The sequence below is a fragment of the Vigna radiata genome, chromosome 6 (genome assembly GCF_000741045.1).
Source record: "Vigna radiata var. radiata cultivar VC1973A chromosome 6, Vradiata_ver6, whole genome shotgun sequence".
NCBI classification, from domain to species: Eukaryota; Viridiplantae; Streptophyta; class Magnoliopsida; order Fabales; family Fabaceae; genus Vigna; species Vigna radiata.
The window spans coordinates 3,388,730-3,413,442 of record NC_028356.1 but is presented as its reverse complement, the minus strand read 5'-3'; the positions used below and the strand labels follow the sequence as shown (position 1 = coordinate 3,413,442).

The following is a 24,713-nucleotide window of genomic DNA, read 5'->3' as shown; positions in this document are numbered from 1 at the left end:
AATAAAAATAGTTACATCATGGCTGTTAGTTAAGTAGGTTTATATATTGATTAAATCACCTAATAATACACATCTAATAAATTTATAAATATATTAATTAAACAAGTTTAATAATATTATATTAATTTTTTTTATAAATTTTTAACAAGTCAAATTTACAAATTTATACATTTTTTTTATATATTTTTACAGAGTCTATTTTATTTTTTCACATATTTAATCTTTTGTAAATTTAGAAAGTCAATCATTTATATTTTCAATGTACATAATTGAGTTTCTAAATTTATAAATTACTTTTAAGATTGATTCTATTTAAACTAATTATATACTTAAAATTTAAAGGTAATTAATACCTAGCTATTATAATAAAGTTAATTAAAAAAATATTACTAAATTTTGCATTGAAATTATAGAACATTACACTTACAAAAGTAATAACAAAAATAACTTTTTTGTTAATTTGATAACATTATATTTATATAATAACATAATTTATACATTCTTTTATTAAAATGAAAGATAAAAAATAGTAAAAAATGTCTGAAAATATTTTAACTTATATTAATTATTATAATATACAATTGAAACAATTGAATAATGTTTTTTAGATAAAGGAAATTTTAAAAATTAACTATTATTCATTTAACTTCTTATGATGATTTTACACATTTTTTTTTAAGCTCGACTCTTGTAGCTATAAATTATTCTCAGAAAAGAGGTTTTAAATGAAAGGGTTTTAGATGATAGGAATAAAAAAAATTAGCCACACACTTAAAAATGTTAATGCTTAGAAGCACGTTATAATCATTAACATCTGTTTGAAGATTTCAACAATAATTGTTATTAATTCAGATTAAGATTATAACCGTAACATTAACATCTGTTTTATTTAGATATAAAGAATCCACAATAAAAAAAACTCATCTATGCATTACAACAAAATCAAATACTTATAATTTAAATAAATTTTAATTTAAAATTCAAATATAACTATATATTAAAATTAAATTAAATATTAAAATTAAAATATAAATCCGCGCTTACAAATTAAATAAAGTTTTTGAAAGATAATTAGAGCAAAGAAAATTCTCTAAATTACATGTATCCAAAGTTATATACAAACTTAATTAAAGGAAGAAATATTAGTTAATTTTGATATTTGGATTAAGATCGAACAGTGTCTATCTGCATTTTGATTTGCAAAATGAAAATTCTCACAATGTGAATACCAATTTGAAAAATATATGTAAATATTAAAAAAAAATTATATACTTTTAAAATAAATTTAAATAATATTATGAAAAAATATATAAAATTTAATTTAATAAAATACACTTGGATCCCAACCATCTTCTTTCAAGTGTTTTTTAAATGAGATATAAACCTAATCACGGATTAACATTAATTTCTATCAAAAAATTTAACACAATATTTTTTTATTTTTATATAATATTTTATTTTCTCATTTTTATTCAATATGATAACTATACCCATATTTAAATTCTTAACATCATGAATCTAACACTACATATCAAGTAAATTTAATATTAATATTACCGAAAATATGTGTATGAATCACAAATAATATGTATTCAAAAATTACTTTCTCTTACTTATATTGGTGTTTATCTCCACTTAATTATTTAATTTTACTGTATTAACTAAATCTGAGTTAGATAGAATGATGATTTTGATGTTTTATTGTGTTTGCCTAAAAATAACTTTTAAGTGATGTATAAAAAAAATAGTAACACTTATTTTCTATGGTTGTGATTGTTTTGGTTTATATTTTCGGTGAATCTTTAGAGTGTAAATATGGGAGAATATAATACATGTCTTTTAGTTAAATTATTTTTGGATATTGGATTTCCCCACTAAGAGTTATGTGTATGTGGCTGAAACTTTGATTGTGCAGTCAACACTACAGGTTAGGTACGTAATTTTTTTGTTTTTCTTTTCAATTGACTTAATTATTATTGCTTTTTAAATTATTTTGTTATTAGTATATTTATTTACAGAAATAAAATATGTTATTATAAGTACAAAATCTAACTTTTAATGATAAATTATAGAGTTTGTTTATAGATACGATGTAAGTTAAAGCGGTAAATATAATAATTATTTTAAAAAATCACAACATATTTCTATTAATTTTTTAATCGAACTCAACCGCCCTTCAGCTATTTACAATTATTTGATTCAATTTTCAGTTTAGATTAGGTTGATCACGTTTTTCCTATCAACAACCATACCACTAATTTGAACAAGTTTTATTTTATTTTGTAATAATTAATTTTTAATTTATTAGTAAATAAGAATAAATGTTGAGAGGAGTGGGTCTTTCATGCTGTCATAGTCACACTTTACCTTTTTTTAACAGTAATTCATTTATTTATTTTAGTTATATCTAATTAACTATATGTATATTTTGATATTTCTCTCTATATATATATATTAACTTGTACTTGATTCATCTGTATTGTCTTTGATGACCAAATAAAAAATGTACTTGCAGTAATTATTATTTTTATTTGTTTCTTACTTTGATGATTATCCACGTTAATTTTTTTATTCTGAACAACAGAATTATATCCCACCCAAATCTACAAACAAAACTGAATGGGAAAATAATTATTTTATTTATTGAAAGGACAATGTTTTAATTATTATTAAAATGAGAAGTGGGGTCCTCTGACGGTATAGTAACCGTCATTAAAATGTGTTTAGATCAGGGCCCTCCACGTCAGCCTATCAGATGATCAACGTGTGAGAGGAGTCAGCTCTTTTTCGTTTCCTTTTTAAGTTCGAGGAGATGAACAGGTGTTTATAATTCTCTCCATTCCACTGCTATAAGAAGAGGAGTGGGGGTACAACGACGCCTGGAAGATTATTAGGGTTTCTGCATACACTCTTCTCCGGTGAGTGAAGAACAACCTCTCTATTTTACCAATTTGCCTTTTCGTTAACTTTCCTCTGCTATATCTCCGGTTAACAAGCTGCATTTTCTGTTCTCCAGTTAAGAAGCCGCATTTTCTGTTTCTGGCCTGTTTCTTCGGTTTGTTTCTCTTTCGTTGTTTCATTTGCCATTTTTTCGGTGTTTATGATTTTTTTAGGGTTTTGTATGGTGCAAATGTTGTTTCTTCTCGTTTTTGTAATGTGTATGAAGCTTGATCGTTGTTTTTTTTTTTGTATTTATTTTGAAAACAAATGCACTTACTGACTCTTGAACATTTTGTTTTCTGAGTTTTGTTTGTTTTTCTGAAGTTATGTCTATTCTACTCATTCTAATATTTAGCATTAACATTTCACTATTTGATACGGTTTATTTTTTTTTTAAACTTAAATAAAAAACTATATGCTATATTATCTGTTTTTCCTCTTTTAAGCTGTTTATTTTGTATATTTGTTATTTTTTGTTGTACAGAAACATGTTATACTGTAGGATTTTGCACATTTTTATTGTTGCATGTCGCTAATATCTGAGGATTTAACTAGTTTTTTAATTATTAGAGTTTGTGCTTGCGCGCTGTTCTGGTGAGTGAAGAACAACCTCCTATTTTAACAATTTGGCTTTTCCTTAACTTTCTTCCTTGTTTGCGCTGCTATATTTCCATTTAACAAGTTGCGTTCTCTGTTTCTGGACTGTTTTCTTTGGCTTATTTCATTTTCATTGTTTTATTTATCATTTTTTCCCTGTTTATGGTTATTTTGGTGTTGTGTATGGTGCAAGTGTGGCTTCCTTTCGTTTTTATCTACTGCATGTGCCTTGATCTTGTAATTTTGTAGTTATTTTGAAAATAAATGCACTTATTGATTTTTGAACATTTTGTTTAAGTTTTCTGAGTTTGCTAAAGTTTTTGAGGTATTATGATTTTAATAAATTGAATTTCTAGGGTGGTATGTCTATTCCACACATTGGCATTTTAATATTTTGTTTCACTGTTATTTATGCGATGAATTTTTGTGTTTTTTTTTTAAAGAAACTATATGCTACATTATCCATTTTTCCTCTTTTAAATTTGGTTTATTTTACTATATTATTTATAGTATATCTATTATTTTTTGTTACAGAAATACGTTATACTGTAGGGTTTTGCAAATTGTTAATGTTGCATGTGGGTAATGTCTGAAAATTTAATTAGTTTTCTGTGAAATCTGAAAATATAGACATTATTCTATGTATCTGACCATATAATGCCATATAATGTTTATGCAGGAGATGTCTTCGTTTGGGACAAATGGCACTGAGGATTCTCTGCCTCCGCCACCACCTGCTATCCCATCAGATGTAGTGCCTATCAAAATGGAGCCGGAGAAAAAGAAGGTCTTAAGGCTTCCAATGGCCAGGCGTGGCCTTGCTTCTAAAGGGATGAAGTTGCGACTTCTCACTAATCACTTTAGAGTGAATGTTGGAAACACTGACGGTCACTTTTTTCAGTACAGTGTATGTCCTTTTGTTTCTTTTGTTTCTTCTGTCTTATTAATTTGTATTATTAATTTTCTGTCTGTTTGGATGGTGTATTTACTGTTTATGTTTGAGCAGGTATCTCTTTCTTATGAAGATGGACGCCCTGTAGAGGGTAAGGGCGTGGGAAGAAAGGTCCTTGACAGGGTTCAGGAGACCTATAATTCTGAATTAAATGGGAAGGATTTTGCCTATGATGGCGAGAAAACCCTTTTTACCCTTGGCTCTCTTGCTCGTAATCGTCTTGAGTTCACTGTCGTTCTCGAGGACGTTGTCTCTGCTGGCAGGTTGACATGCTTTGTTTTCTCATTTTTAATACAGGCTTATTTGCAAATGTTTTACTGTGTAACTTTTTCTAAAATTCTGTGAACATGTATGGATAGAAATAATGGAAATGCCAGCCCTGATGGACATGGAGAAATCAGTGAGAACGACAAGAAGAGAATGAGGCGCCCAAATAGAGCTAAAACTTTTAAAGTTGAGATTAATTTTGCTTCAAAGATTCCACTGCAAGCCATTGTCAATGCTCTCCGTGGACAGGATTCTGATAATTACCAGGAAGCAATAAGAGTTCTTGATATCATTCTGAGGCAGCACGCGGCTAAACAGTGTGTGATTTATACCAAATTCTTACTATTCCATAAATATATATCATTATTGAATTTTGATAATAGTGCCTGTTATTATTTATTAACAATAATTTTTATCTGCAGAGGCTGTTTGCTTGTGCGCCAGTCATTCTTCCATAATGATCCCAAGAATTTTGCTGATGTAGGAGGAGGTGTTCTTGGCTGTCGGGGATTTCATTCTAGTTTTAGAACCACCCAGAGTGGCTTGTCACTTAACATAGGTATCGTCTGTTGGTTGGACTTGCTTGCTTGTGGTGATTACTTTTGCAGGGAATTGATTCTTCATAATTGGGTTTAACTTATTCAAAATAATTCCAGATGTCTCAACCACTATGATAGTTACCCCTGGGCCTGTGGTGGACTTCCTCATTTCCAATCAGAATGTAAAAGATCCGTTTTCTCTGGACTGGGTAAAGGTAAGCAAATTCTCTGACAAATCTACACTGTTGTTTCATTGATTTTTATTTTCAGAAATAACATTTTTATTTAACTATTTTGAACAGGCCAAGAGAACTCTGAAAAATTTGAGGATTAAAGCAAGTCCATCCAATCAAGAGTATAAAATTACTGGGCTTAGTGACCTCCCGTGCAAAGACCAGCTGTATTTCATTATCCTTTTTTGTCATTGTTCATTAATTTTCCTGATTTCTGTTATTGCTCTTGGTAGAGTTATATTGTATCTTGCAAGTTAGGATTTTATTGGTGTGGATATTTTAGGTTTACATTAAAGAGAAAGGGTGGAGAAGGTGATGATACTGAGGAGGTGACCGTGTATGATTATTTTGTTAATCGTCGAAACATAGATCTTCGCTACTCAGGTGATCTACCATGTATTAATGTCGGAAAGCCGAAGCGGCCAACATATATTCCCCTTGAGGTATAATGTGTTGATTTGTTTTTGTTTCGGAGTCAATATGAAATTGAAATTGAGATCACTGATTAAAATATTTTACTTATTTTTTGCTTAGCTTTGCTCTTTGGTATCCCTTCAACGCTATACTAAAGCTCTAACCACACTCCAAAGATCCTCATTGGTGGAGAAATCTAGACAGAAGCCTCCGGAGAGGATGAGAGTGTTGACAGATGTAAGTCTCTTTGTAATTTATTTTGACCAATTGCTATGGTGCAAACATTTACCGATGAAGCTAATGTTATTTCTATTATTTCAGGCTTTGAGTCGAAGCAATTATGGCTCTGAACCCATGCTTCGTAATTGTGGTATTTCTATCAACTCTGGCTTTACTGAAGTTGAAGGTCGTGTTTTACAAGCTCCAAGGGTAAATTTTTTAATGGTTTTATAATTATGCTAGTACTTTGAAATGTGTATGGCATTCCCCTTTTGTTTGGTTTATTCAGTTAATGTAAATGATGACTTTCTTTTGTGGGTATCGTTTTTGTTTTATGTATTTAGATATTAGATAATACCACTTTTGATGTTCATATGATCAATATTTATGTGCTGTCTAAGACAAATTGTAGACTTTGATTTATTGATTATCAATGTTTGTTGAATCTGAAACTAATAGTTAAACATTATGTTCAGTTAAAGTTTGGAAACGGCGAGGATTTCAATCCAAGAAATGGGAGGTGGAACTTCAATCAAAAGGTATTTAATTAAACTTCTCATCTACATTTTTTTGTTCTTAGTTAACTGTTGTGAATATTTGTTGATTGGATTTTTTTTCTCCAGAAATTAGTTAGGCCGGTAAAAATTGAAAAATGGGCTGTGGTTAACTTTTCTGCCCGATGTGATGTACGAGGACTTGTCAGGGATCTCATAAAGTGCGGTCAAATGAAAGGAATTGTAAGTGTTCATTTAAATGTTCACTTGGAAGCATAATAAACATTCTGACTACACTTTTTATTTGTTTTTGACAGACAATTGAACAACCTTTTGAAGTCTTTGAAGAAGATTTTCGCAATAAACGATCCCCGCCTCTGGTCAGAGTGGAGAAAATGCTTGAGTTTGTGCAATCTAAACTCCCAGGGCCTCCACAATTTCTTCTTTGTCTTCTTCCTGATAGGAAAAATTCTGAACTATATGGTAACATATATGATTCATCCTTAACTGTATTTTTACTGCTTTGCATAAAATTCTGAACTATATGGTAACGTATATGATTCGTTCTATTTTACTGCATTGCATATGTAATTGGTTAAGTTTCGTTATTGATTAATTAAAATTAATTGAACCTCGAAGGTCCGTGGAAGAAGAGGAATCTTGCTGATTTTGGGATTGTTACACAGTGTATAGCACCTCAAAGGGTCAATGATCAGTATTTGACCAATGTTTTACTGAAGATCAATGCCAAGGTTTGATATTTTGCTCTTGCTTGTATTTATGCTCTGCTTGCATTTCGTTTTTTATCACTGAATTTTATTCATTGTGCAGCTTGGAGGCTTGAATTCTATTTTAGGAGCTGAACATGCTCCTTCTATCCCAGTTGTTTCCAGAGCTCCCACCATTGTTATTGGCATGGACGTGTCTCATGGCTCCCCAGGGCAAACCGATATTCCTTCAATTGCAGCGGTAATTTTTTAGGGGTCGTGTGTTGTGTTGTGATGCGTATTTATTTAAAATCTATAATTCTTTAACATTGCACAAGTAATATCTTTATGTTTAGGTGGTTAGCTCTCTGGAGTGGCCTCTAATATCAAAGTATAGAGCATGTGTACGAACCCAGTCTCCGAAGGTTGAAATGATTGACAATTTGTTTAAGAAAGTCTCCGATGGGGTGGATGAAGGCATAATTAGGTAAGCCTATATTTGTTTGTAGTTCGTGAATTTGTCTATTAATGACATCGATTTTATTAAAATTTGGTTTATTGATAAACGTATTAGATATAGTTTTTTATAGCCATTGTAGCTATATGTTTGCAGTTTTTTATTATCTTTAATACACTTGTCGTTACTTTTCTAAGTTCATCCGTAGCTACAGAAGTATTTCTTGCAATGTAGTTCGTGAATTTGTCTATTTATTATGACATCGATTTTATTAAAATTTGGTTTATTCATAGACGTAATAGATACAGTTTTTTTTTTTTTTATAGCCATTGTAGCTATATATGTTTGCAGATTTTATTAACTTTAATACACTTGTCGATACTTTTCTAAGTTCATCCGTAGCTATAGAAGTATTTCTTGCAATATATTATGACGCTATTGGAAAACAAGGTTTCGTATTATGCTTTTAACAAGGTATGTGTTATATGGAGGTATACATTTATTTTTCTATTTTATATTTGCAGGGAGTTACTTCTTGACTTCTACAGAAGTTCTGGGAATAAAAAGCCTGAGAATATAATCATATTCAGGTTAACATTTTCCCAAATTTTAAATTGCGTTTGTACTAATTTTTATTGTTTTGATGTTTGATTAAATTATTCGTTCTAGGTCTATGTATGGCTTCATTAAACTATCTCCCTTTTTTAATTGAATGATTTATTTCAGAATTATGCTATGAAACTATGTGATGGGCTCTGCAAACCTTTATTTTGTAGCTGTTGGTTTTTATAATTTCGTGAATATTTGTAAAAAATTGTATTTTGTTGACTCATACGTATCGTATTCTGCCGTAGTACATAATTTTTTGTTGTTGTATACATATTTATTGCTTTTTTACGTCTTCCTCAGACTTCAGATTTGTTGTATTTAGTTATTGTTCTTTTATTGGATTAGATTTTATTCTTTTAGTACTTTCTATATTTTTTTCTCTATTTAGGGATGGAGTCAGTGAGTCCCAGTTCAATCAAGTTTTAAATATCGAGCTCGATCAAATTATAGAGGTGTGCATTCGATGGCTTGATCAAACAATATTTTAACTATGCATTTGTTTATTCTGGTTAATATTTACTTTTTTAAATCAGGCTTGCAAGTTTTTAGATGAGAAGTGGAATCCTAAATTTTTGGTTATTGTGGCTCAAAAGAACCACCATACCAAATTCTTTCAAGCAGATGCTCCCGACAATGTTCCTCCTGGTAAGTTTACCTTTTTGGAAGTTTTGCAAGAGTCAATAATATTCAGTTGTTTTGTTATTTGATCTTTTTTCTTGGTGCAGGAACTGTGATTGATAACAAAATTTGTCATCCTCGTAACTATGACTTTTACATGTGTGCACATGCTGGAATGATTGTGAGTATTCGACGTTTTTTGTTAACTTTTTATCACTGCTATTTTTAACGTGGTTTTATTAGTTATGAATTTGACCTTTTTTACTGTGATAGTGAATTCACATATGCATAATTATTGATTCATTCGTTTACTTATTTCTTTAGTGTTTATTTTGCACGTTTTTATTCATATTTGTGTCTGATTTCACAAATTACAGAACTTGTAAATCGTGGTTGAATCTTGGTTTAGTGCACATTTTATTATGACCGCATCATGTGCCTGTTTCTTTTGTTATTCAAATGTTTGCTGTCGTCGCGACGTGCAATTTCATAAATGTTTTTGTCACAACTTCTGTTAACATGTTTAATTATTTTGAATACGTACTATTCAGGGTACTAGTAGGCCTACACATTATCATGTTCTCTTAGATGAGATTGGGTTTTCAGCTGATGATCTGCAGGAACTTGTGCACTCATTATCATACGTGTAAGTTGCTGTTTTAATATATTATTATTTAATCTCTTGGCATCTAGAGTCGTCGGAATAAGCTTTTTTTACTTGTGAAAACAGGTATCAGAGGAGCACCACTGCCATATCTGTTGGTAATTTGTCACTCGATTATTTTTTGCTTTATTTGTTTATTTTTTGTGGTTGTAAGTTTGCCTAATTTGGTGAATAAACTTCTGCAGTTGCTCCAATCTGCTATGCTCACTTGGCTGCTACTCAGATGGGGCAGTTTATGAAATTTGAGGAAAGATCGGAAACAGCTTCTAGTCATAGTGGTGCTCACCCTGTCCCTCAGTTGCCTAAATTGAATGATAATGTCTCTAGTTCTATGTTCTTTTGCTGAAGAAATCCTAATGCTGCTTTAGAAAGGAAACAGGGATGAACTTTTATGCCCTTTAGTTGACTATAACTGGGAAGACAATTGGACTAGACTTGGCGCACGGCTGCGCTTTAGGATTTTGAAAGATTACTGCACATGTTAAAGCATTTTGCTCTTGCGTTTACATGTGTTTAATCTTTTACTATTTGTCTATTATAATCAAGTACTTCCACACATTTTGATGATAGGTTGTTAATATCTTAGTATTCGAATGTGCACTATGAAAGACCCCTGCTTTATTGGAAAATATCCTTGTTTTTCAAAAGGTTAAATGTGTATTACTGTTCATATGAAAGCATTTTGGTGTCCTACCTTTGCTTTATGGTTGATATTTTAAACTGGAAAAGCATAATGTCTCAATTTTGTTTAATCCAAGTTTTTTAGGAGGTTCATGCTTTTTGAACTTAGTTTCCTCATTTACTTTATTGTAATTTCTTATATTCTTTTGTTTTAGTAGTTGAACTTAGTTTCCTCATTGACTTTGAGTTTTTTGTTTATAATTCTTACGTGTTTTCTTCAGTTTTTACAAATCTATAAACTCTTTTATACGGAAATTCTTACATAGATGTTTTACTTTAAATAATTAACTATCCAATTTTATATAAATCGTTAGATGAAGATTTGAATTCAAAAGCAGCTGTATTTGCAAAATTTCTGTAATTACATCATAAAGCTGGTTTACTTTATAGTTTTGAGTTTTACAAATCCAAAATACACTAATGTGAAGAATTTAAAAATTCCAAACATAAAAGAAATTTAGTAATATATATGGAAAATACGAGGGAAAATAACTCATTTTTTGGTCGGTTAAACAAATTTGTTATAAATGTTTGAAATGCTAGTTTATAAGTAATCAAAGTTTTTTTTTATAGTGTGTGACTTTAACAAGAAACCGTGTAATTAATTGTCTAATATGTAATAAATAAAATAGTATAAAATATAAAATAATAAAGAATATGGATATTCAATCTTGTCTTTATTCGATCACTATTTTTATTCGACCTTATTTTCCAACTTCTCTTAAATTAAATAGATTGTAACTGTTCTAATTACAATATTTAACTATTCAAATAAATTTTTAAAATTTGAAATATTTGTGAATACATAATATGCGTTTTCAATTTTAACATCGTAAAATGCGTGAGTTAACGTAAATATCCTGACCCGTTTTCAATTTATATGGACAAATTATAGTATTAATACACATAAAAGTTTCTATTCGTCTTTAAATAAAAAAAAAAACGTCATGTTAGGCTCGAAAAAGTTTTGAATGGTTCAAGATCCAACATTTCAAAATATCTGAACTTATTTCAACCTAATAGGTATTTTTTTAATAGACATATGTGGAATAATATGTTCTATTGTCATCTCTATTCAATCCTTATTATCCTGTGTCAACATAGTCACATTTCTTCATTATATATATATATATATATATATATACACACACACACACACTTTTTAGAAGACAATTTTTTTTATTCTAAATGTTAAAAATAATTATTATTTATGCAAAAATTTATACAACCTACTAAAACGGCTTATATACTATATAAATAATAGGAGGGGCACAAAAAAAAGTCCAAACTTGCCAAGGTCCGTTTATAGAAGGCTGTCTTGTTATCGCAGTTTAGTAGACTTTTGTTTTGGATGAAATCCGATTCATGTTACATTTAGTTTGTTGTCGTGACAAATATTCAATTATTGGCATGCAGGGAAGCTGTTTGTTAAAATGCTTTAACCAAAAGAAAAATTGCTTATCTGTTCTGCGTGTTCTTTTTGCGGTACTTAAGTACACTGTAGTTTATAATCAGTTTGGCTCTCTTTTAAAACTTTAGTTGCCACATCAAACAAAAGAAAATGGGTGCCTTAATTTAACATTAGTTGATGAACTTTTCTTGTCTTGTTTATTTTTCTTTAAAAGAATAGTTGGTCTTTAGTTGTGGGTATACTAAAGTGCATTTCACTTGAATTTCAGTCAGTGGAGGACGTCAAGGATTTGTTTTGTTGAATTGAAAAATTCTTGCAAGAATGCTCCTGCGGAGTTTACAATTTAGCAAACTTCAGTGTCTGAACCTAAGGGGTTTTGCATCGGTAACTCCTCAAGAAGTACTTAAGCCTGGGGATGTGTTGAGAAAAGCAAGGGCTTTTACCGAGGAAGATGTTCTCCAGTACTCCAAGGTGAGTTTTGATTGTAATCCTTTGCACCTTGACTCTGCTGCTGCCAAAGACGCTGGATTTGAAGGTCCAGTGGTACACGGGATGCTTGTGTCTTCTCTCTTTCCCCATATCATCTCCACACATTTTGTAAGTTTAAATCTATCCCTCTCTTCAAACTTTTAATGCTTCCCGTGGAAATAGAAGACAATGGAATTTAACTCTCTCATCTCAAAAAACTAAGTTTTTTTATTAGGGTGAACATTGATACCTGTCATTGGGTTTGGTTAACTTGAATAATAGACTTTGTAAAGTGCTTGACAAATTATAAGAATTAAGACAATAATATGAAGCTATTTATTCAATCCCTCTGATTCTTTGTGATAACTTTCTGAAACTCCTATTCTTCCCTGGCCCCTTGACTTTTCTATTATCATGGATAACTGCAGCCTGGAGCTGTGTATGTATCTCAAAACTTGAATTTTAAGTTCCCGGTCTATATTGGAGATCAGATTATTGTTGAAGTGCAAGCAACTAATCTTAGAGCAAATAGAAATCGATATCTGTAAGTTTAGTCCTCTTGGTATTTTTATACATTCTTTTTTAAGCAGAGACTGATTAAAGTTTCTAAATGAGTGTTTATCGATGTTCAGTGCAAAATTTAAGACAAGGTGCTTGAAGAATGGTGAACTTATTGTCATTGATGGTGAGGCTGTGGCTTTGTTACCAACCTTGACGTTGAGAGCAACACAAGGAGCCGTAACAGATCTTCAGGGTCCTAACTGTTAGTCATTAATACCTTTTTGCAAGGGACTGTTAGACCTTCAATTGCTACAGTTGTTGTTTGTGTTTTAATGGAGAATTGTAGTCATTGATCGTGGGTTCTAAAATGTGATCCTGAATAAAAAGACATAAAAAATTGTTCTTTGTTATTCTGTTGTTACTGATGAAAACGTTCATTCTTGGTTGTTTGGTGGGTGCCTTTTGATCATATTTCACAATGCATGCTATTCCAAATCAAAGAGCATAAAGAGACAGTCTTGTTGATAATCTTGCCTTTTCTACCTTCTACTACTAGTGATTTTGAAGGAAATGTTTATGGTATTAACAAATAAGATTTGATCAGTTTCGTACCAACATGGTTTCTTTATACTTTATTTAGGCAAAAGTAGTGTTCCTTGATGATCTTCTCTCTTTCTTTTTTTCCTTCATGTAAGATTCCTTTTTCAATAGTAATTGAATATTAAATATTTTATATTTTTAGAAATGTATTTATGTTCCTTCAAAAAATATATATATTCAAATTACAAGATGTTCAAAATAATATTTTTAAAATTGATCATACTTAAGAAGAAAGTGATATTTTATTAAAGTAAAGTTGTCGCTAACAAATCTTAATATTCTAACACAGAAATTATACTATTATTATATTTAATGAAGTAAAAATTGTTTAAATTTATTTATGTTCCTTTTTACTTATAAACTTCAATAATTATAATAATTAATATATGAAATAAAACACTGTTATTATATTAATATGTTTTTGTAATACATTTTTTTTTTGGATATACACAGTTATCTACTAGTTTATATCTAAAGAAAACGTATGTCTAATACGAAGTTTGTATACACCGTTACCTACTTTCATAACATCTCTCAATGTTTGGACCAAATTATACTAATTCTCACTGTTGCTAACATTTAGAAGAACTTTTTCTGCAGTGTTTCTTCTTTCACAATTAAACCATATTAACCAAGCACGTTATATGTCAATAAATAAAAATACTAAGATTTTCTTTTATTTCACAAAATCAAGGAATATTGGCACAATTTACTCTTATTCATAGACAAAAGGCTAACAAAAAGTAATTCCCAAAATCAAAGGAAAGAACATGTTCCATTTTAGTTGTACCAAAAATGTCATAATTTTGAAAGCATACCAATTTGGTGAGAGAAGAATTGTCAGATAAATGAAATGAGGAAGACAAAGTACAGTAAGAAGATTCTCACTCTTATTGTTCAAGTTTGGCAAGATATAAGTACAACCCTTTTCCCCTTTTTCATCCCCCCACCAAAAATAAAAACAAGAACCTCTTTTTCTTATGCTGTAATGTCACAACTTCTAGTCTCTATCATCTTTATGTACAACATTTTTGGAGACAAGAAAATGTGTCTCCCAAAGTCTGCAAGATCCACCAAAGAAAGGATGCAGTGGTGTATACCATATACAATCATCATCATCATCAAAGAAATCTGAAAACACTAGGCAATCAGCAATCCTCTTGATGAGATTTCTCACCAAATATAGAGAACAAACAAACAATCTTCCTCTCTTTTTTCCATTCAAACCAAAATGCAGGCCGGTTACTTCACAACAACTCTATTGTTATGTTGTCAAGACTTCTCATCAAAATTGGGAATGCCATCAAAACTCTATGCCATGTCTATTTACCAGGCATATCACTCAACTTAATTCAAATCTTCTTTCACTACAGTCTTTTCTCTGGCACGAAAATCCTCCAAACCCCTATACTCTTCCCGGAGCAACCTGTCCAGATCAGGGTGTTTATTCAAAGGTTCTTTGTGGTCACGGATCTTCCGGTAATGGTGAAATGCCCTGCCAATGCCATATGTAAAGAACATAGCATGAGTCCTGGACTGGAGTATGATGATGATGATGTTAAGAAGACAATCAATTTTTGGATTGTGGCACCTCCACTTCCCAAATTATAGAAATGCAGTGCTATTTAAAAACAGGGTAGCATTGTTAGAGGGAAACTAACATATATATTACTAATATGGTGATTTAATTTGGATTAGCTAAAGCACAGTTCAATGTTGTGGTCAGTTAGAACAGGAAATTATCAAATATACCTAACTGGTTATGTAAATAAACTTCATAGACCAATGAACATTTTTTTTAGTTTATAATTGCATTGGCAATCGATATGATTTACTTCTTTCACTACGACCAATCTTGCATGAACTGAACTTAATGTGCAGTTGAAAAAAATAATAAGAGTAAATCAGTTTTACCAATATTTTTCCAGGCCATACAGGTTGCCCTTATGGTAGAAATCCAGAGTGAGATGTTCAAAATCCCTGTATAAATCATCTCTAAATTCCTTCTCCAAACCATAACTGAACAAGAAATTATTCAAAGATCAGAACAACTGAGCGTGATGTCTCACAAGGGAAATAAAGCAACTTATATCAGCCTCTTGAAAGAAACAGTAGATGAAAATTCAGAAAACATGAGAATTCGCAAATTACTATACCCAACAAAAATTTGAAATGGATACCTGTAGAATCTGAAAAGACACTCTATGCCATAATTATAATTAGCAGCAGCATCTTCCTTAGCTAATTTCTTAAATTCATTATACATAGAAGGCACAAACATGTCCCGAAGAAAATAAGACCAGAACCTGTATAATGTATTCATTTCCTGCATAGACATACAAAAAGAATTTAGCAGAATAAGCCAGTGCATGATGAAAAATAAAATGCAAAATTGAAGATTATAGAACTGCAGCCAATCTCATTTTGATAGACAGATTTTGCTAATGATGGGATTTAATTTAAGTCAAAGAGAAAGAGCTGAGTACTGCAAATTAATATAAAAAATGCCAAAAATATATCAATGCATGCAATATAATTCATACAATTAAGTAATAAAAAGGTGGGAAATAGATCAAACCATAAGTACAAATTGCAAAATAGAAGTGAACATAATGAAGCATTAGTACTTGTGATAGTGATTTCAATCTTTATACTACCAATGTGGACACAACAAAGCATTTATTTCACCTTTTCATATATTATTTCTTGAAAAAATTAAGAAATGATGTTCACCTCACTGCAACCAATTCCAAGTTTCTTTCTATCATTCAAACACCGTTTATGATACTTCAAGTACCTGAAATGAAGAACAATCATATGAAGAATTTTGAAAATACAAACAATACAGATATATCCCATTACTGCTTGTGCACACCAGCATTATCACTTACTTCTGCTGTTTGAAACCGTTTTCTTCCAAGAGTTGGTGACTCGGATGCTGAAACGGTGGAAAAGACTTTGGCATGGAACCCACAGGTGGACTACCAGAGAACCCCCCATGAGGACTGCCCGAAAAACCTCCATGTGGACTGCCCGAAAATCCCCCATGTGGACTACCAGAAAGGCCCCCATGAGGTGAACTACTCAATTTGGAAGGCTTGAAACTGCAAAATTAAGATAGTTAGTGAAATGGCTTTTCATTTGTCAAATAAAACAATCATGTCATCTCATGCTCATTGAAAAACAAGGCTATGAAAAGCCATATCACAGTAATTAGCACTGGGAACTTTTGAACTGACCCATGATTTTCAGGAGGCGTAGAAGCAAAGAAAAATCCGACTGAATTACTAGGTGGACTTTCAGATATGATTCCATGAGAATTACGACTAGTTCCATGATTTCTAAAATTACTTGAGAAAAACCGCTGCTTAAGGGAAGATGGTTGCTTGTGAAATACTTTCTGTTTCCTTCGAGAAGTATTGCTTCCAGACTCTTCAACACTGTTTGCACCAATATTCTCAACTGCCTTTAGATTTGACACACCCGAATTATGGCTAGGAGATTTGATATTCCGATCTCTACTATCAGAGTTATTCTTTCTACTACGATTAGACCGCCTATGTTTCAGCTCCTGTTGATCATTAGGTGAGGCAACCAAAACTTGCTAAAGATGATGATAAAATGAAAAATAAATCACAATTGGCAACATAAAAGAATGGTGACTTTACCTGCTCATAGAAGTAAAGCCCATCGTTTATTGCAGAAGCAAGCTCATTGGAAATGGATTTTGATTCTTTGCCACCACCTCTATATCCTTGTTTAGGATCAGCATTCTGTACATCAAAATACAAAAATTATTAAATAATCAGTTCACAGTAATTAAACATTTTAACATGATATGGTTAAATCAGTTTCCAACTTGTTCATTAAAACCAAAAAAATAGGAATTACGTAGTCTTTTAGTTATAATTTATAAGTAAGCAGTGTACAATGCATTATAGTTATGTAGTTCCAGCCTCTGACATCCATCAAATCAGAAGACCCTTAATTTGTTTTTTAATTTCCATCAGCATGATTGTTTGGGTAATTTGACTATAAAATTGAAACCTAATTTGAATGATAACCCACTTTAGAGGAATGAATAAACATTTGAACTTATTTTCAAATAAATTAGCAATATCGATACCTGGGTGACAATTACTAGTCTCTGAACATCCTGTTCAATGACAGCCATCTCATCATCTTCATCCTCAATCCTTTTAGGCAAAAAAACTCTACCACATGAATGTTTAAACAAAAAGGAGAGAATATGCAAAACATGGCACAAAAATCTCTTAATACTATTCTCTGCATCAGACCAGAAAAATAAAGAGAAGTATTTTAACATCTCAAACAGAATATAAACACATTGTTTTGTCAAGGGTGAAAAGAAAAGAATCTTTGAATTTATTATTACAAAGAAAAAAAAGAAAATCGTCTTTAGCATAAAGAGAGTGGCATATGCAACAATTGTCAGTCTATGAAAAATACTTGTTGCATATTCCACTATATATCAATACGGTAGAACAGAACTGTGAAGTACCTTCCACTAGAAGAAAGTTCACTCTTCTTTATCATCTTCTGCTCAAGCTCTATCTCTTCATCGAGCATAAAGGTATTGCCAAAATCATTTGTAAGGTCCTGGACATCCATATCATTCAATGCATCCAGGTTTCTAGTCTCATTATTGTCAAATATTTTGGGCTCAGTTTCTTGTAGATCACGTAAATTACTACTAATTGTGTCAAAGTCACACAATTTGACACTTTCACCACTTGCCACAATCGGTTTACCATTGGAATAATGGTTCTCCGTATTGTTTCCTTGGTTTTCATGTGAAACTTGCAACTTATCTTCATTGAGTTGATTGTGTTCCGCCAAAATTGAGTTATGAACAACATCTTTAGGATTTGCCTCAGATGTCTCTATTGTGTTATCTCCAGCAGCATCACTATTCTCAAGGGAATTGATAGCACCATCTATAAGTTGGTTCTGCTCAATCTGAGCTGTAGATGATCCTGAATTTCCTGAAGAAATTCGAATCCATTTTGACCAATTATCACATTTCCTTATTTTGTAACCCTATAAAAATAAAGCAAATTACAAGTGAGGCAACTAAGATAATGAAGGAAAAGTTGGAAAAAAAATATAGAAACGATCCCAAACAAAGATGTCCTCTTGAATAAAAAACTAGCTCGATGCAATTTTCATAAACTCAGCACATCTATACTACAGATGTTACAAATGCATTGGACTCAAGAATTATTATGTAGCAGAACAGTGAACAGCAACTGACTTTGCAATAAAAGCTAAATAATTTATACTATATAAATAAAACCCAAAATTGAAACAATTGATGGAAAATAATAACTCTTGGTGTACACACTATCACATCAATTTCGGAGCGATGAGAGCTTATTAAGGGAAGACAAAACAAACGAATGACGATTAAATTAATAGAAAAGAAAAAAGAATAGATAAAATAGTAAAATGTGAACTGGCAAGTCTAAAGAAGAAAGAATGGAATACACAATAAAAAAGTTTTATAATGTGCAAGGGAATATAAGTAACCTTTTGTGGAATATCTTATCTAAAAACAACCCAAACATTGATGTTCGAGGAGTAAATAAGGGGTTTTGAAGCCTACATGGTAGCACACAATTTCAGGGCATGAAAAGCCAACTATTGCACTCATCCACTTTTAAAAAACCACTCCAATGTCCCACTCAATTGTGCTATTGACTACTATGAGTTAATGTATATGTATGCAATATTTCAAAACAGAATTTCTTCAGAAATATAGTGAAACAGTATTGGAGGGTGAGTGTTGGCACAATGGCAAGGTTATATTGCCATTGTACCAGATCCGCCTTATAATAAACTAATTATAGTGAAAGTCTATACATATAGGTTAGGGAAGATAAATAAGAAAATAGAGACTGAATATTCTGAAATCATAATTGATTTATGTTAAATACAAAAAACACTATAATCTGATTTTAAAAATGTATGTGACTATTATTTTTGAAAAATAATCTATAGTATATAAATAATCAGTTGACCAAATTAAAAGGGCTCAGGAATTCGGCTGATTAAGGTCGGTCCATGTCTGTGTGGAAAGAAAAAACTCATTACTTAAAAAAGATGTAGAGTTTAAAACTACCTACAAACATAAAGCCACATAGCATTACTTTTAAAATATTTCTTAAGAAAATCTATACTCCTGACATAAACATCTGAAATTACCAACTCCCAAGAAAAAAATAGAGTACCATAAAATAAATTTGCTCAGGAGAAAAAGTAATCAAAGCAACAAACTAGATTCTAGAGTTAATGAAAAGCATATGCAGTAAAAGAGGAAACCAGAATAGCAAAATAACCTTAATTTCCACATTATTAGAGCTCTGAAGTGCATCAAGGATGAAAGGTATGTCTGAGCTCATCCTCTTGACCTAACAAGATAATTCAAATCATTTAAGGCAAGATAAAGGGGAAATAACAAGGAATTCACCAGAAGTAAACAAAACATCTGAACGCTATAGTAGATTTGGGAGGTAAAATATACTTTGGACATACCCTTTTAAAACCAGCAATAGTGAATATGGGAACCCATCCTTGGTCATCCATCAAGGAAATAAGGTAATGGTCATGCTGCAGATTTTCGTCACTGCCAAAAGATGGCTTGGGAGTCAGCAGTTTGCTCAATGAACTACTCTATCATATGAATTACTTTCGTTAACTTGAAAAAAAAAATTGGAATAAACAGATATTATCATAGAATTTCCAAAGAAATTCCTGATGTTCATTAGCTAGCTCTCCAAACTCCAAACAGTAAAAATCATTTCCACTTTGTCATGTCTGTCAATAATTCTTCAACAATACCATCTAAATGTTAAACTTACGCAATTGTCAAAATATAAGAGATACAGGCTTGGCATCAATGAATGTACATGTACAGCACTTTCACAATAAAAACATACAAAATAACAGAACAATGTCATCAATTGAAAGTCAGAAACATCATTCAGATGATGCGGGATAAAAAGAACTTCCACAAAAAGGTTTATCATATCAGGTCTTCAAAGACATATATTTAACTGTGGTCAACAATTAACACCAAATATAATATAAAGTCACCCAAAACAACGAAAGTACATACCTAAAGTAATAGTCTATCTGTTTGACAATACTAGTCCTCAAAGATGCAGTGTCTGGAGGCGGTGGCTGAGGGGTAGGGTTGACATGATATGGAACAAATTGCCGAGGATGGGGTCCTCTAATGGAGCCAGGAGGTGGCATAGTGACACCCCAATATGGGGCAGATCCTATCCAGAAAATTAAAATTGGATTAAAGAACTAATTGATGGAGAATGAAGAAATTAAAGAAAAATCCTCAAATAGCATTCAAGTTGAGAAATCCAAAACACAAAAAGGAAGTATATGTGTGTCCTTGTAATAATAGATACATAAACATAAATAGAGGACTGTATTTAATTTTTACCTGGGAAGCCTGGACCAACAATGTACCCCGGAGGCGGACCATAAAATGGAGGCCGTATAAATGGCCTTGGTCCAAAGCCATGTTGCATAGGAATGTTAGCTCTGGAAGGAAAAGGTCTCTGATGATGCCAGGCAGGATTTAGATGGTCACCTTGTTCTTGGATGTTTGGTCTTCCATTAGAAAAATTAGCAGCATAAGCATTTGGCTCCCCTTGCACTGGCGACTGAGTGCTTTTGGGATCAGCAGCATGAGCAGGCGGAGCAAAAGCTTGTCCTGGTGGTGGCTGGGATACCGGCTTCCCCAAAGGAGTTTCTACACCCGGAAAATGTCCTGGACCAGGTGGAAAAGCATAACCAGGAACAGCAACATGTGGAGGCGGTACCATAGGATAAAAAATTGGAGGAACTGGCTGAAGATAAGGCAGTGGAGCAGGAAAGGGAGGCGCACCACTTGAGTTTCGCTTAGCACCCGGCTTTGGATGACGGGATGATGGCAGCTTATGTACCGGGTTAGTATTTCCAGAACCATTCACCTTCTATTAAATCAAAACAACAACACACAGATAAAAAATATATATTACATTCCAAAAAACAAAACTTTTATCGCATTAAGCATACAAGCTTTATTAAGCATTAATGGGTAAAAAACAATAAACACCTAAGCTATCTGTTAAACCATAGGAACGCAATCAAATTTACCTTTTATTTACATATCATCCAATGTTAATCAATAACCACAAATTCATGCTAGCAAAATTTCCGCAAATCGTGAAAATCATAATTAGACACAAATTTCTATCATGAACAAATAAATTTAAAAAAAAAAAAATACAAGACAGCAAAAGTAGTATACAAACTAAATGACATGTTACATTTTTATGAATGTATGCATTAAAATTATCATGTCATAATCACAAACTCAAGTAAACTCTCTAACAATAAAAGACAGAAAAAATATAGAGACAAACTCAATAACATCACATTTTATGAATCTATGCATTACAGTTTCCATGTCGTAATCACAAACTCAAGTAAAATAGAAGACAGCAAAATCATATATACAAACTAAATTACATATTACATTTTTATGAACCTACGCATTACATTTTACATGTCATAATCACAAAGTCCAGTAAACTCTATAACAATATAAGACAACAGAAAAGATAGATACAAATTCAATACCATAATATATTTCAAATAATATATGCACGGCATTTTCTGTATCGCAATTACACCACAGAGAGCATACTAACCTGCATAGAAGGAGGTCTAGGAGCAACCTCACCAACATTTGCCACAGAAGCAGCAGCAATCTCAACATTTTTGGGTGGTCTTTGTGCATCAGAGAGAGCTGGCCAAGACTCAGTGCCCATCATCACAGACACATCACTTCCCTTCCCATCACCAGCAGGAGTCTTCCAAGGAGACTTAGGAGCAGCAATCCCCTTCTGATCCCCACCAATCTCAGTCTCAGCAGTCACCATAACTGCCTTTTTCTCTCACCAATCCACCCAACTCCCAAGATTTCCCCTTCTAAACCCCACTTGCCCAAACACACAACTCCCTAAACTATCAACCTGATGGATGCTAAAAGATTCAACAAAAACACAAAGACACAAAAAGATTGAACCTTTACTTGCCAAATGAATCAGTGATATTGAGCAAACGAACCCAGACCTGAATGGACGATGATTTCATGTGGGTGTGGTAAAAAGGGTTCCTTTCCTGAAGTTCAAGTGAAAAAAGTGTTGGGTCAGCGTGACAACAGGAGAACAGTGAAAGATTAGGGTTTTGGACAGTGAGTTGATGGAATGAGTTTGTTATGTGTTGTGAGTGTGTTTGGAGACAGCACCACAATGTTAACAGACGCCAACAAAGTTGCGAGGGTAACAGATGAAAAGCGAGGGACAACGTTTTAGTGTGTTGTGTGTACACATATACACACATATACATACATTTATATATATGTACAGGGACATATACACACATATCATCAACATTCTGATTGGCTTATTTTGTTCCATTGGAAGCACCCTGTCAAATCTTAACTATATATCTCTATCATTAATTGATGTGATAATGGCAGTAACTAATATTTCATAAAATATTTTTTTCTTTTGAAAATATACTCATAATATCTTTAAGTAAAATATAATATTATTAAAAAAAGAAATATTTTATGAATAAAAAACCAAAATGATTTAATGTATTTTTTTTTCTTTAATTTTCAGGAAACCCAATTATTTTGCATTTTTTTTCTTGTGAGTGTTTTTTTATGGTAATAAATGTGCTTTTAATAAATTGGAAATTTGTTTTAAGCTGTACCAACTTTTATTTAAAATAAAATATCATCTAATCTCCATTAGAAAAATTCTAAAGCACGGTTGTTTGGAGTTATCTTTTGTAATTACTTTCAAAATATTTTAAAAATTAACCCGATTTTATTTTTTTTAAATAGCATTTTCTTTATATCTTTTAAGTTTTAAGATTAAAAAAAACACTCATTTCGAAAGTTTTTTTTTTAATTAATTCAAATTTTTTTGTCAAATGTCAAACGAAATTTAATAAAATATAAATAAACATTTAAAGATAACAACAGAAAAATTCAGAATAATAAATATTTGCTTTCGTTGTCTTTCAAATGGAAGTATAGGTATTAAAAGATATTTCTTAAAATAAAAATGATTATTTACTATTTTTATTAGTATATCTTATCATCATTCATAAAAATCCAAATAATTGTACAATTAATATATGATTTCGAATGATTTCTCTTTCGGTTTTTAGTTTAAAAAAAATTTAAGAAAAATCAACTTTAATATAATTAATATACACGTATAGATGAGTAATAATAGAATTTGTGTTGTCACATTACATGTGATAGTAGGAAAAATTAAAATGTACTATTATAATCGAGTGTATATTGGGATTTATAATTTCATATGTATACGATTTTGTAAATCCGTATATTTAGGTAATGATATTAAATTTGCTTAAGTGTATTTTATACCTATAATCTATTTTAAGTTGCGATAGTTAAATCATTATAATTTTTTTTTTCAAATTATAGGAAAACTACAAATTTGTCTTGACTTTTTTTAAATGCAATATGTTGAGTAATATTTACGCAGTTAAGTATGTAACTTATGATAAAATTTGAATTACTTGTTTTTTAAGTAGTATGATTTTCAGAAAAATAAATAAACGAGACATTGTTTATAATATATATTTAAATAACACAATATTTAAGTAAATACTTAAATACTTACAATTCTTATAATATTATTGATAATTTTTTTATGGTATAAATTGAATATTAAAAATATAAAAAAAAAAAGTTGTTTCATGAAAAAACAAGTGTTTATAATCATTTATATAAATCGTTAGTGAAATATAAATCATTTATCACAAATCATTTTTATAAATTAATATAGTGTGAATACTTTAAAGATATATCTTAAAAAATTCTTATAGGAGATGTAAAATATGATTCGAATTTGAGAAGAATTATAGAATCGTCATAAAAATTATATTTAACTTTCTCATCACTTTTTTTTTTAAATTAACTTTTAATTTAAAGTATAAACAGATGATAAACTGAAAGAGATATCTTGTTAAGATAATTAAATATATCAAAGGGATAACAATGGCTCTATTAAACAATTCTAAAAATAGTTCCTACAAGTCGTCCAGTTTAATAAATATATTTTATTTTATATTTTTGTAGATTTTTTATAGATATTTTGATAAATAGAAAAACAGTCATACAAAAATCTGAAGAAGTAAAAAAATAGATAATAAAAAGTTATATGTAGTGTAAACTATTAAGAAATGGATAATTATTTTTTCGATTATTTTCT

At 31.0% G+C, this 24,713-nt stretch overlaps 3 protein-coding genes across 8 annotated transcripts; 2 read left to right on the top strand and 1 right to left on the bottom strand.

Annotated features, from left to right (window-relative positions):
- Positions 1 to 2,807: 2,807 nt before the first annotated feature.
- On the top strand, positions 2,808 to 10,403 carry LOC106765072 (protein argonaute 4). 3 transcript variants are annotated; one of them, XM_014649566.2, is made up of 24 exons: positions 2,822 to 2,918; positions 3,017 to 3,055; positions 4,217 to 4,444; positions 4,544 to 4,752; positions 4,849 to 5,073; positions 5,179 to 5,315; positions 5,413 to 5,510; positions 5,598 to 5,695; positions 5,812 to 5,971; positions 6,063 to 6,179; positions 6,264 to 6,371; positions 6,638 to 6,700; positions 6,785 to 6,898; positions 6,973 to 7,138; positions 7,295 to 7,407; positions 7,487 to 7,624; positions 7,719 to 7,849; positions 8,344 to 8,409; positions 8,817 to 8,880; positions 8,962 to 9,073; positions 9,154 to 9,227; positions 9,598 to 9,692; positions 9,777 to 9,808; positions 9,896 to 10,403. In XM_014649566.2, the coding sequence occupies exons 3-24, from the start codon at positions 4,220 to 4,222 to the stop codon at positions 10,054 to 10,056; spliced, it is 2,706 nt and encodes a 901-aa protein (XP_014505052.1). In that variant the 5' UTR covers positions 2,822 to 2,918; positions 3,017 to 3,055; positions 4,217 to 4,219; the 3' UTR covers positions 10,057 to 10,403. The 3 variants fall into 3 exon arrangements, with proteins under 3 accessions (XP_014505053.1, XP_014505052.1, XP_022637659.1); XM_014649567.2 differs by lacking the exon at positions 3,017 to 3,055 and having other exon boundaries at positions 2,808 to 2,918; XM_022781938.1 differs by lacking the exons at positions 2,822 to 2,918; positions 3,017 to 3,055 and adding an exon at positions 2,920 to 3,015.
- Positions 10,404 to 11,396: 993 nt separating this feature from the next.
- LOC106764375 ((R)-specific enoyl-CoA hydratase) lies at positions 11,397 to 13,220 on the top strand. 4 transcript variants are annotated; one of them, XM_022781649.1, is made up of 4 exons: positions 11,397 to 11,414; positions 12,071 to 12,399; positions 12,699 to 12,814; positions 12,903 to 13,220. In XM_022781649.1, exons 2-4 carry the CDS (start codon positions 12,124 to 12,126, stop codon positions 13,036 to 13,038), a joined length of 528 nt encoding a protein of 175 aa, XP_022637370.1. In that variant the 5' UTR covers positions 11,397 to 11,414; positions 12,071 to 12,123; the 3' UTR covers positions 13,039 to 13,220. The 4 variants fall into 4 exon arrangements, with proteins under 4 accessions (XP_022637370.1, XP_014504149.1, XP_022637369.1 ...); XM_014648663.2 differs by lacking the exon at positions 11,397 to 11,414 and adding an exon at positions 11,574 to 11,688; XM_022781648.1 differs by lacking the exon at positions 11,397 to 11,414 and adding an exon at positions 11,684 to 11,720.
- A 972-nt stretch (positions 13,221 to 14,192) lies between these two features.
- On the bottom strand, positions 14,193 to 22,798 carry LOC106764902 (la-related protein 1A). Its single transcript, XM_014649339.2, has 14 exons — positions 22,107 to 22,798; positions 20,852 to 21,386; positions 20,510 to 20,675; positions 19,927 to 20,017; positions 19,731 to 19,802; positions 17,894 to 18,432; positions 17,498 to 17,567; positions 17,040 to 17,144; positions 16,611 to 16,942; positions 16,263 to 16,475; positions 16,105 to 16,168; positions 15,552 to 15,697; positions 15,286 to 15,390; positions 14,193 to 14,866 (listed from the first exon to the last, which is right to left on the bottom strand). The coding sequence occupies exons 1-14, from the start codon at positions 22,335 to 22,337 to the stop codon at positions 14,719 to 14,721; spliced, it is 2,817 nt and encodes a 938-aa protein (XP_014504825.1). The 5' UTR covers positions 22,338 to 22,798; the 3' UTR covers positions 14,193 to 14,718.
- Positions 22,799 to 24,713: the final 1,915 nt, after the last annotated feature.

Excerpts from the sequence above, each read along its gene's own strand:
- LOC106764902 (XM_014649339.2), bottom strand. The coding sequence starts at position 22,337 with ATGGTGACTGCTGAGACTGAGATTGGTGGGGATCAGAAGGGGATTGCT. Across the intron at positions 20,676-20,851 it reads TGTTGGTCCAGGCTTCCCAG|GATCTGCCCCATATTGGGGT; the intron begins GTAAAAATTAAA and ends TTTTCTGGATAG. Across the intron at positions 15,391-15,551 it reads TGTCTTTTCAGATTCTACAG|TTATGGTTTGGAGAAGGAAT; the intron begins GTATCCATTTCA and ends TTTCTTGTTCAG.
- LOC106764375 (XM_022781649.1), top strand. The coding sequence starts at position 12,124 with ATGCTCCTGCGGAGTTTACAATTTAGCAAACTTCAGTGTCTGAACCTA. Across the intron at positions 12,400-12,698 it reads ATATCATCTCCACACATTTT|CCTGGAGCTGTGTATGTATC; the intron begins GTAAGTTTAAAT and ends GGATAACTGCAG. Across the intron at positions 12,815-12,902 it reads GCAAATAGAAATCGATATCT|TGCAAAATTTAAGACAAGGT; the intron begins GTAAGTTTAGTC and ends ATCGATGTTCAG.
- LOC106765072 (XM_014649567.2), top strand. The coding sequence starts at position 4,220 with ATGTCTTCGTTTGGGACAAATGGCACTGAGGATTCTCTGCCTCCGCCA. Across the intron at positions 6,701-6,784 it reads GGTGGAACTTCAATCAAAAG|AAATTAGTTAGGCCGGTAAA; the intron begins GTATTTAATTAA and ends TTTTTTCTCCAG. Across the intron at positions 9,809-9,895 it reads CACCACTGCCATATCTGTTG|TTGCTCCAATCTGCTATGCT; the intron begins GTAATTTGTCAC and ends AAACTTCTGCAG.